At 35.2% G+C, this 12054-nt stretch overlaps 1 protein-coding gene across 7 annotated transcripts in view; it reads right to left on the bottom strand.

The window, feature by feature from the left end:
- Window positions 1-1337: 1337 nt before the first annotated feature.
- Window positions 1338-12054, bottom strand: part of DNAJB4 (DnaJ heat shock protein family (Hsp40) member B4) — a 36841-nt gene continuing 26124 nt past the window's right edge. For all 7 annotated transcript variants that reach the window (XM_017962798.1, XM_021943300.1, XM_009211370.1 and 4 more), the window contains 2 exons: window positions 4984-5552; window positions 1338-2634 (listed from right to left, as the gene is read on the bottom strand). In XM_017962798.1, coding sequence (XP_017818287.1) covers window positions 2401-2634; window positions 4984-5418 — 669 coding nt within the window. In that variant the 5' untranslated portion in view covers window positions 5419-5552 and the 3' untranslated portion in view covers window positions 1338-2400. The remainder of the gene's footprint in view (window positions 2635-4983; window positions 5553-12054) is intronic.

The raw sequence follows: 12054 nt of genomic DNA, 5'->3' as shown, positions 1-12054 counted from the left end.
TTTATGCGATATATAGTACTTCAAAACTATTCCGGCTATCCAAGAACCTGGTTGAATTTAAAGAAAACATTTTTAAATAAAAAGTACTTTCATAATTTGAAAAAATAAATTAAAAAACTTTAAAATTCTACTCTTATTACTACTTTTAATTCAACATTCAACACATAAAAACTGGGCACTTACTACATGCTAAAGCATTGTCAATATCCTTTAAGATAAGAGAGATACTGGTGTACTGGTTTTGTGTAGTTATGTTAATTTATTTACTACTAGAATAATAATTCTCTGCTTTAAAAAACCTTTTAATCCAAATATTATTATATATCTATCTGTAAATATTTATTTTACCTGGGAGAAAATGCTTAATCAAGAAAATTGTGATAAATAATGATGGGTTTAAAACAGAAACCACTATCAGTCACCACATTGATGCTTTTCAGATCTAGATCTTTAGACTGGTGAGAAAATTTCTGTGATGTTCACACTTCCGTAGGGAGTTTTAACTGTCATTCAGAGAGACAGTTACAGAAGAATCATTTTTGAATTAGAGTAATAAATACAATTAGCTGAATTCTCTGGCATTTTTTTCAAGCATTTTCCATTTGCATCTCAAATATATGGTTACTCCCAGAAATTCCACTTTTAGGTATATACCCATGAGAATTGAAACACAAAAACTTGCACACAAATGTTCATAGCAGCATTATTTATAATAGTGGAAAAAGTAGAAATAAGCCAAATCCCCATAATTAATGAAAAGATAAACAAAATGTGGTATATCCATATAATGTGCCACAAAAAAATAAAGTACTGATACATGATACAACATAGGTGAACCTTGAAAACATTAAGCTAAATGAAAGAGGCCAGACCAAAAAAAAAAAAAAGCCATATATTGTTTGAGTCTATTTATATGAAATGTCCAGAATGGACAAATCTATACAGACAAAAAGTAGATGGTAGTGTTTTCAGGGGCTGGAGGAAGGGAAGAATGGGAAGTAACTGCTAATGGATTTAGGACTTCTTTTTGGGGTGATGAAAATATTCTGGAATTAGAAAGTGATGATGATTGTACCACTTTGTGAATATTACTAAAACCACTGAATTGTGTATTTTAAGGGTAAATTTTATGGCATGTAAATTATATCTCGATAAGTAATAAAGAATATGGCTATTATAACCTATTTATATTGGATTTCTAAAAGAATATTTCATATTCTACTAAAAGGTGACAGGAATATATATATATATATATTCCTGAAAACTATTTTATAACCAAAAACTTTGTTTCAAAACATCATTCTCACTATAGTTATAAAACAGAAAACAAAACTAAATTTTTTAAACGTAAATATATTTTAAAAATTAAAACACCTAAGAAATGCAATCTATACATATGAAAAAGTAAAATATTTATATGCATAACAAGTAGTTGCAACATTATCCATAAGCAGCAGTTAGTGTTTATTTTCCCCATATTTTGGTTTAACACCATAGTGTAGTGGTAGTTCATTCTTTTTAGGGAAATTACATAAAGTATATATAGCATATTAATAGTAAGTTATAGAAGACTGTATAACTGGAAAATTCCAAGTAACAGCATTTCCTCTAAAAACACATCTATTATTAAACAAATTACTTTAAACTAGCAGAGAACAAAATGAGCCTATAATTTATTAAGAACAAGATATATACTCAACTTGCATAAAATTACATATGGCATTTTAAAAAGTCTATTTCTAAAATATCAGTAATTCAGGCAATTGGGATTTCCACAGGAGAGAAATTGCCATTAATTTCCTTGTTATGAAGAAAGGTCTGCCTTAAGAACATCACAACGATGTTATTAAGAAATGCTACAGCATACTTTAAAAATCAAAATGGTGACACATATGTATCAGGATATTCTTTTACTGATACCAGCCCTATAGCAGCATTTCAGAAGGTGATTTAAATCTAATAACTGACTTGGGTTTTTATTCTTTTCTAGAAATACATATTACATGTATAGTTTAGTTAAGAATTTTCATTTCCATTATAAATGGGAACTTTTCATACTGATTATCTAAAGGTATAAGAAATTAAGTAATTGGATAGTCTAGCACTTTATTGGAAATATACCTACTGACTCCACAAAAACAACTTTTACATATAAGCAAATTACTAAAAATATCTGAATCGGGAGAAATGAAATAAAATATAGTTAATGGTTTTCTCTTTATCTCTAACTGTAAAAATCCCTTTTGCCTATTTATTTGACCCGTCTCTATTCATGCAATTTAACGAACCCTCAAAAGAATTTACACATCTTTATACAGAATTCACATCTACATCAGTAAACTGCCAGTCCTTTTATATTTTCAGTGCCTTATCAAAATATGGGTAACAAAGTTCTTCATTCTATGAGGCAGGAAGATGTTTCCTAAGTACTTCTTTGGATGAAGATGATATAGTATCTGGGAAGGACACCTCAAATTCTATTAGAAGGTCACCACGTTGGTCAGGATTTTTTGGAAATGGCAGCCCATATCCAATAATTCTTCTTCTCATTCCAGGTTTCACAATATCATTTACTGACATAGGTATGTTTCTTCCATCCAGTGTTGGTACATTAATTGAGCAGCCACACAATGCCTAAAATGGACCAAATAAAATAAAATGAACACACTTAAAAACTCAAAAATCTAAGCACAAATATTACCAGATGGTAAAGGATAATACCACTAAGGTAAAACTTTAACCTCCAAAAGAATAACAATAGTTATACATTTTTTTTCCTCATTAGAAAATTCCTTCAGAAGTCAGGAGCGGTGGCTCATGCCTATAATCCCAACACTTTGGGAGGCTGAGGCAGGCAGATCACCTGAGGTCAGGAGTTCGAGACCACCCTGACCAACATGGAGAAACCTTGTCTCTACTAAAAATACAAAATTAGGCAAACACAGTGGCGCATGCCTGTAATCCCAGCTACTTGGGAGGCTGAGGCAGGAGAATCACTTGAACCCGAGAGGCGGAGATTGCAGTGAGCCGAGATTGCACCACTGCACTCCAGCCTGGGCAACAAGATCAAAACTCTATCTCAAAAAAAAAAAAAAAAAAAGGAAAATTCCTTCAGGACATGCATTATTAGATATGTCACCAAAAAAAGAAAAAAAAAAAAAGTTAAAAGAAAAGTAAAGGATATATTCCACACTGCCCTGGAATGACATGGTTATTTTGAAGTTGCTATTAATACATTCAAGATGCAGGGATTGGAATGGGAGAAGAGGGAGAAATTCAGGACTAGAAAGAACAGTTTCTGGAAACTATTAGGACAAGAAATATATTTGTTTCATCTAACAAATGTTTACTGAACATTTACTATATGCCACACATTCCGGCTAGATGGTGAGCCTTATAGGGACCATGAACACAGACCTCAGCTCAAGGAATGCACAAGGAACTCAAAGAAACATAGAAGCAAACTAGCCATTATAGTACTGTATAGTGTAGGAACAAAGGTAAGCATGGAAGTCTTTTGTGAGAGAAAGAGCACCCAACTTAACCCCTTAGATTCTGGGAGCAGAGGATGCTTGAACTGAGCATTGGACCAGCAGCAGGTAGGTATTAGAGCAGGGTGAGAAACAATAGTGTTCCACAGAGTAGAGCTCAAGTATACAAGATAATAATAGAGCAAACTGGGCTGGGTGGGGTGACTCACACCTATAATCCCAGTACTTTGGGAGGCCGAGGTGGGCGGTTCACTTGAGGTCAAGAGTTCAAGATGAGCCTGGCCAACATGGTAAAAACCTATCTCTACTAAAAATACAAAAATCAGCTGGGCATGGTGGCGGGCACCTGTAATCCCAGCTACTCGGGAGCCTGAGGCAGCAGAATCACTTGAACCTGGGAGGTGGAGGCTGCAGTAAGCCAAGAATTTGTGCCACTGCACTCCAGCATGGGTGACAGAGCAAGACTCCATCACAAAAAAATAATAATAATAAATAACAATAATAGAGCAAACTTGGAGAAGTGCATATACATTTTAGGGGTAGACATCAGATTTAAAATTACTTATTTTAAGCTAAAGAGTTTGGACTTTATGGTACAGGTTATGTAGAGCAATTTAAGAATTTGAAGCAGGGAACTGCTATGACCATATTTGCAGAGTTACAATCCAATTTGAGAAATAGTGCAAATAGGCTGGGCGTGGTGGCTCACACCTGTAATCCCAGGACTTTGGGAGGCCGAGGTGGGTGGATCACCTGAGGTCAGGAATTCAAGACCAGCCTGGCCAACATGGTAAAACCCTGTCTCTACTAAAACTACAAAAATTAGCTGGGTGTGGTGGCAGGCGCCTGTAATCCCAGCTACTCAGGAGGCGGAGGCAGGAGAATCACTTGAACCCAGAGGCGGAGGTTACAGTGAGCCGAGATCACGCCAATCTGGGTGACAGAGCAAGACTCTGTCTCAAAAAAAAAAAAAAAGTGCAAATAAGAACTCAAGTAATAACTGTATTAATGCAGTACCATTATAATTTATAAATGTATATATTTATATGAACTTATAAATGTGTATTTTTATTAACATAAAGGTATACAAATTTATTATTTATAGTGAATTATAAATTATTTTCTTCTAATACCTTTTTGTTATGCAATTATTACTCCATATTAACAATTTTAGAACAAACCCTATATATAGGGCCTAATGTGTTGAGATTACCAATGCAGATTTTATAAAGCACATTTGTAAAAGCAGCCTCATAGTACATAATCCAGTTAGCACTTAAAATTGACACTTTAATTCTAAGTAACTAAAGTTAGAAAATATAATCACATCCATATAAGAGGTATAATACCAGTACTATCTTAGAGGATTGTTATAATAATTATTTTTAACGTATAATAGGCATTAAACAAATGTCAGCTATTATCCAGATACACTCCCTATGATCAACCACATAATTATTTGGTCTCAGGATTTTAGGTCCTACCAACTTACCTCTCGTAAACTAATTTTAGCAGTATAAATTATATTTGATCCATCCCTTTTAAATTTTGGATGATCTTTGTCTTTAATGATAAAAACAATGTCTGCTGGAATACTATTTGGTGTTTCATCTCCTTCTCTTGGAAAAGTAATTTTGGTGCCTTCTTTCCACCCTTTTTTAATTTCAATGGTAAGAATTTTGTCCTCGGATCTGTAACTCCTTCCATCAGCATTTAGCCTTTTTCGAGAAATCTTCATCCGTTTGGTACAACCACTATATATCTCTTCAAGTGATACTCTAAGTTCATGAATAACTGGAGGATCTTGTTTGAGGCGGGATGGCCCCACAGAATTCCTGTCTCTTGGATATCCATTCATGCTGAAACCAAAGGCACTAAAAGGATCACCATCTATTTCCATTTCTTCAGAATCTCTACCACCACCCATTCGTCTTCCAAAGAAAATTTCAAAGGGGTTGGACCCTCCGAAAAATGCAGCAAATGTAGCATGAGGATCGCCATGAAAGGTGTACCGGAAGGTACCTCCTTGTCCATCAGTACCTCCTGCTCCTCCTTTCAACCCTAATTGAAGAGATAAGCATGATTAGAAAAAAGCTTGCAACTCAAGTTAAACTTTCAAAAACTGTATTGCTAATAAACTTTGGCTAACTTACATTAAAATGTATTAATATTGGCCAGAAATGCCACTTTAAATACAGAACAGCTATAAAACTCTTAATGATTACATCCTAAGTTAAATTGTTAGTTTTCAAATTCTTCCTCCAAATTAGCACTCTTTGTTGTTGTTGTTGTTGTTTTGTTTTGTTTTTGAGACAGAGTTTCGTTCTTGTTTGCCCAGGCTGGAGTGCAATGGTGCAATCTCGGCTCACCGCAACCTCCGCCTCCCGGGTCCAAACGATTCTCCTGCCTCAGCCTCCCGAGTAGCTGGGATTACAGGCATGCGCCACCATGCCCGGCTAACTTTGTATTTTTAGTAGAGGCAAGGTTTCTCCATGTTGGTCAGGCTGGTTTCGAACTCCCGACCTCAGATGATCTGCCTGCCTCGGCCTCCCAAAGTGCTGGGATTACAGGCATGAGCCACTGCTCCTGGCCAAATCAGCATCTTTAATAATTTATTCCTGATTCTTTGTTCCTCAGGTAAGTAAGAAAAATGAAATAAGGCCAGGTGCAGAGGCTCACACCTGTAATCCCAACACTGTGGGAGGCCGAGGCAGGTGGATCATGAGGTCAGGAGTTTGAGACCAGCCTGGCCAACATAGTGAAACCCCGTCTCTACTAAAATTACAAAAAATTAGCCAGGTGTGGTGGTGGGCGCCCGTAATACTAGCTACTTGGGAGGCTGAGGCAGGAGAATCACTTGAACCCAGGAGGCGGAGGTTGCAGTAAGCCAAGGTCGCGCCACTGCACACCAGCCCAGGCAACAGTGTGAGATTCCGTCTCAAAAAAAAAAAAAAAAGAAAAGAAAAAAAAAGAAAAAGCAAAGAAAATTAGGAACTTCTTATCTTATAAACTACTGATCTGGCATGCTGAAATATATAAATTATATAAGTATCTACTTATAAATATGTAAGTTTTTAAAAGATGTCAGTTGGAAGGTCTTCAGTAATTGATACAAAGTATAGAACTTAAATATTTAATTTATATTATAATCAAACAATATATATAACATTTAAAAATATAAATATATTAATAAAATATATTGTAAAATACAAGATACCACATTCATATTGTTTATATATAAATAAAATAGAAATACGTAAAAATATAATGTAATAAAAAATACCATATTCATTCTAACTAGTTTTATTTCAGATCATCTTTTACTGTTTAAGAATTAAAATAGGGCCAGGTGCAGTGGCTCACACCTGTAATCTCAGCACTTTGGGAGACCGAGTCGGGTGCATCACTTGAGGTCAGGAGTTCGAGACCAGCCTGGTCTACATGGTGAAACACCATCTCTAGTACAAATACAAAATTAGCTGGGCATGGCGGCACATGCCTATAATCCCAGCTACTTGGGAGGCTAAGGCAGGAGAATCGCTTGAACCTGGGAGGCGGAGGTTACAGTGAGCCAAGACTGCGCCATTGCACTCCAGTCTGGGCAAAAGGAGCAAAACTCCATCTCAAAAAAAAAAAAAAAGAATTAAAATAGAACTCTGTGGCAGAGAGTAAAAAAATTCTAATAATGAAAAATAGTTTTTTAGACACTAAAATTGTCATTCCTTCTCTAGATGCCAAATTTGTTTATCTAGGCATACCACATCTTAGCATTAATTTCAATGCTTATGAGAAGAAGACTGAAATAAAGAGCTGTAAACTTTGACATGTAAGGCCTCTATATGGGTTATTTCTGTCTCTTGTGAACAATCCACCTCAGGCAACAATATAGTGACTTTTTGACCCTTTGCTTAAAGGTTCCACTAAGTAATATTTAACCCAGAAAAGATTATATTTGAAACAACATTTTCCACTATGTGTGAAAGAAATGTTCTACTAAAACCCAAAAAACAACAGTATGGTGATCTTTTAGAGGTCAATACTGACCAAGAAACAAGCAGGAAAAGAATCTAAAGATCATAAAACTATGAAAAATTCAACAGGTTAAGCTAGGAGATTCGAGTATCTCCAAACAGTGAGTGATTTGAAGGCAGGAAATATATTCATTTTGCATTGCTCAAGCATACAGGGCTGAAAATGGTAGGCATCCACGCTTAGTGAATGAAGGGAATGAACTAATTCCTAAAGTCCTTCTAAATCAAAACTAAAAAAAGTATCTTGAATATCAGTACAGAGAAAAAGGCAGAAGCAAAAACAATGTAAAATATAATCACACATATACATATATAAGAGATTTAACAATTTAAAATGCCACTAACACCAGCATACTTTAAAGAAACTTAGTTTTGCTTATGTCTTATTCTACATTTGGCTTCTTCCATTAAAAGGTATATATATACACTCTATTTCATCTAACAGAGTCTCAAGTGATATCTAAATGTTTACCTTCATCCCTGAATAGAAATCTGGAGAGACCAAGAGAGACCTAATAATCTGAAAATTGTCAAAATATGTATTGAACAATATATCCAAATAGCAGTTAGGGAAATTCCTTGTAGAAACTGAATGACAAGTATAAGCAGGACAAGATCTTTTCATAAGCAGCTCATCCAAATTTCCCTTTTACAAATTTTAGTAGTATAATTATAACTCCAAATGTTTAAAAGCTAATGGCAGATTTTTTTTAATGATAGAATAATATGTAGCTCAAGGTCATGACCAAAGTGACTCAACCAATGCTTAAATTATTCGAATCATTTTATCCTTCATCCCATAGACTTAAGGGAATATAATTACTTAACTGAGTTAAGCAAACTGGGTAAATCAGCCTGCCCAATCTAGCCTCTTATGAGACAAAATTTAAATACTTGCACCCATAATGAATTCATGAAAAGAAATAATAACGTTTTAATTTATTACGTCATGGGTTTGGCTTTCTCGAAAACCTCTTCCTCCTCTGCCAAAAATGGTAATTCGGTCAGAATTACAAAGTCCCTGAGAAGATTCATACAAAGTCTGAAGTAACTTATTAAAGCTGATAAAAAGACTCCAATGCAGCTTTGAGGTTTTCCTAGACACTATTAAACAGTCAACTATGCAGCTCAGACAAAGAATGAAGCTACTCGAATGAATGAAAAAAATCCTAGACCGGTGCAGTGGCTCACACCTGTAATCCCAGCACTTTGGGAGGCCAAGGCGAGTGAAGCATGAGGTCAGGAGTTCGAGATCTGCCTGACCAACACGGTGAAACCCCGTCTCTACTAAAAATACAAAAAACTAGCCGGGCGAGGTGGTACGCGCCTGTAGTCCCAGCTACTCGGGAGGCTGAGGCAGGAGAATGGTGTAAACCCGGGAGGCGGAGCTTGCAGTGAGCTGAGATCCGGCCACTGCACTCCAGCCTGGGCGACAGAGCAAGACTCTGTCTCAAAAACAAAACAAAACAAAAACAAAAACAAAAATTAGCCAGGCGTGGTGGCGCACCTATAATCCCAGCTACACAGGAGGCTGAGGCAGGAGAATCACTTGGACTGGGGAGGCGGAAGTTGCAGTGAGCCAAGACCGCACCACTGCACTCCAACCTGGGTGACAGAGCAAGATTCTGTCTCAAAAACAACAACAAAAAAAGAAAAAAATCCTACCAAAATTCATGCCACTATAACATACATTATTATGCAAGTATCACTTGCATTGTGTAGCATATAAAATTTTAAGTAACGTCACATTAACTTTATGGTCAGTTCTTAATCATGTGCATTTTTAACACTAATGGAAATGTTTAATATTCAATTGGATTCCCTCTGCTATTCAAATGTTTTCTAGACACTATCATCACTTTGTGTGATCAAAAAATGCACTAGAGAATCAACATTTGCCTATGATTTAGCAGGACTGCTATTATTTTACAACTAACCAGTCAACCAGTTTGCAGTCCCAAACCAAATACGTGTTTGCAATACTATCTATAACAATGATTCCCACTAATTAGTTAAGGTTGACTAAAAGTTTCCAAAAGAAGAAACACTGGAGAAAAATTCAGATTGCAAAGAAAAAAACATAGTACTTTAATAACTCTTACTCCAAGGAGATCTAATATGTAAAAATCCAGATTTATAGCAAGACTTCAGTTAAAAAATAATGAGATTCTGAGATCTTTTAAACAGTTTTAATTCACATCAAATTTACTTACATGTTTTCAGAACAAATAGTAAATTTTTAAAAATCCAGCTAGCTAAATATATAAGTTAAAGAACAGAAGAGAACTAGTATAAAGATTAATAAATATAAGTTTTATCATTTAAACACTACCTTTTAATATTTGAAGTTACTGAATAAATCATAAGCAATAACAAAATACAGAAAGTATAAAAAAAGAAAAGTTAGAGAACTGGAATAAATGAGGATGTGTTATTGAAAATCTTTTCTTTTAAATCTCTTAATACAAATTTCTGCTGACATCCACTAAACTCTTCAAGACTAAACCTAAAACTTTGGGAGAGAGTGGTTCAGAATCCAATTTTAAATTTCTGTAGTTCTGTGGTTTTTATTTCCAAATGATTCAACTATAGAGAAAATTTATTTTTAAAAAGAGATTTATTACATACATAAAATTAACCTCTTGTACAAATACAATCTAATTGATTATAGTAAATTGATAGAGTTGTATAACCATCATCAGAATCCAGTTATAGAACATTTCCGTCATTCCAAAGAATTCTCTAGTTGTTATTTGTAGCTAATCCCTGCTCCCACCTCAAGTCCTAGGCAAGAAAGATCTACTTTCTTTTTCTATGTACTGGCCTTTTCCAGACATTTCACATAAATAAAATCATACAATATGTAGTCTTTTACATCTGGCTTCTTTCATTTAGCATAGTTTCTGAGGTTCACCCATGGTGTAGCATGTTTCAGAAACTGGTCCTTTTATTGCTAAATAGTTCCTCATAGAATGAATATAGCATATTTTGTTTAATTCACCAATTTATGGTGCTTTCAGATTGTTTCCAGTTTGGGGCTATTATAAATAATGCTGCTATAGGCATTCAGATATATGTCTTTGTGTGGACATGTTTTTGTTTCCCTTTTACAGATTCCTAAAAGTAAATTTGAGGTATCTGTATTTTTTTTTTCTTTCCTTTGTTTTTCTTAGAGATAGGGTCTTGCTTGCTATGTTGCAAAGGCTGGACTCAAACTCTTGGGCTCAAGCAGTCCTTCAGCCTCAGCCTCCCTATTAGCTGAGACTACAGGCATATGCCACCTCACCCAGCTAGCCAACCGTTTTTAAAACAAAACGTTTTGAATTGTGAATATTCAGAACACAAACTGGATTACTGGTTCTTTCATGCCTAAATATATAAATTTAGCATAGCAACTTATATACTTTTCAGTTCATGGTTCCTCATTCCCACCATCCCAGCTCTAAGTCCCAAGACTGTAATAACTGAGGGGGAGCGGGAAGAAGGATACCAGGTAAATTAATAGTGTTTCCATAGCCCTAAAGTTCAGTGTTTTGTTACTACTGGAGAAACCTACGGAACCACGTCTGGATATAAATAAAAGGCAAAGAGAAAAAATGTTTTCCCCTACTTTCACAGTGTATCTAAATGGGATTTTTAATAGAATAAATGAGATATTCTGAATAAACGGCAAATAAATATAATACTTTCCTGTGAAGAAAGAATAATTCTAAAAAATAATTCAAATAACTTTCATTCAATTGTATTTCCTTTTTTTTCCTTTTTTTTTTTTTTTTTTTTTGAGACGGGGTCTCGCTCTGTCGCCTAGGCTTAAGTTCAGTGGCTCGATCTCGGCTCACTGCAACCTCCGCCTCTTGGGTTCAGGCGATTCTCCTGCCTCACCCTCCCAAGGAGCTGGGATTACAGGCGCCCGCCACCACACCCAGCTAATTTTTGTATTTTTAGTGGAGACAGGGTTTCACCATGTTGGCCAGGCTGGTCTTGAACTCCTAACCTCAGGTGATCACCTGTCTCGGCCTCCCAAAGTGCTGGAATTACAGGCGTGAGCCACCGCGCCTGGCCCATTCAATTGTATTTTCAAGTAACCTATAACTAGAGAATGGTATTTCTGCATAATATATTTCTATGTTTTAAAAAATGTATTCTCTCCTCACTCCTCCTATCACTTATATCAATTATGTAAGTAAAAAAAAAAAATCCAGGGTATACAGATTCAGGGTGATTTAATTTTTTAAAAAATTCACTCACTGTGTAATGCCCAATAAAAATTAAATAAGAAAAATCACTCTAGGAAAGCACTATTAAGAGGTAATGCTAAATCAAGAAAAATGTGTCATTTGGTGACTTGAAAATTCTGAAGACAAATATCCTTACTAAACCCTGAATCTAATGGCTTAGCCACAAACTTGAGCTATCAGTGAATTGTTGCAAAATATTTTAAATATAAAGCAGTGGATATCTGCTTTTTCACAGGAATTCACAGTGTTATTCCATGTTTGTGAATTTCTTTACAAAATTACAAAATAACTCCT

This window comes from Papio anubis, chromosome 1 (genome assembly GCF_008728515.1).
Source record: "Papio anubis isolate 15944 chromosome 1, Panubis1.0, whole genome shotgun sequence".
Lineage (NCBI taxonomy): Eukaryota > Metazoa > Chordata > Mammalia > Primates > Cercopithecidae > Papio > Papio anubis.
Note: the sequence above shows the minus strand (reverse complement) of the source record. Positions and strands in the feature narration are given on the sequence as shown.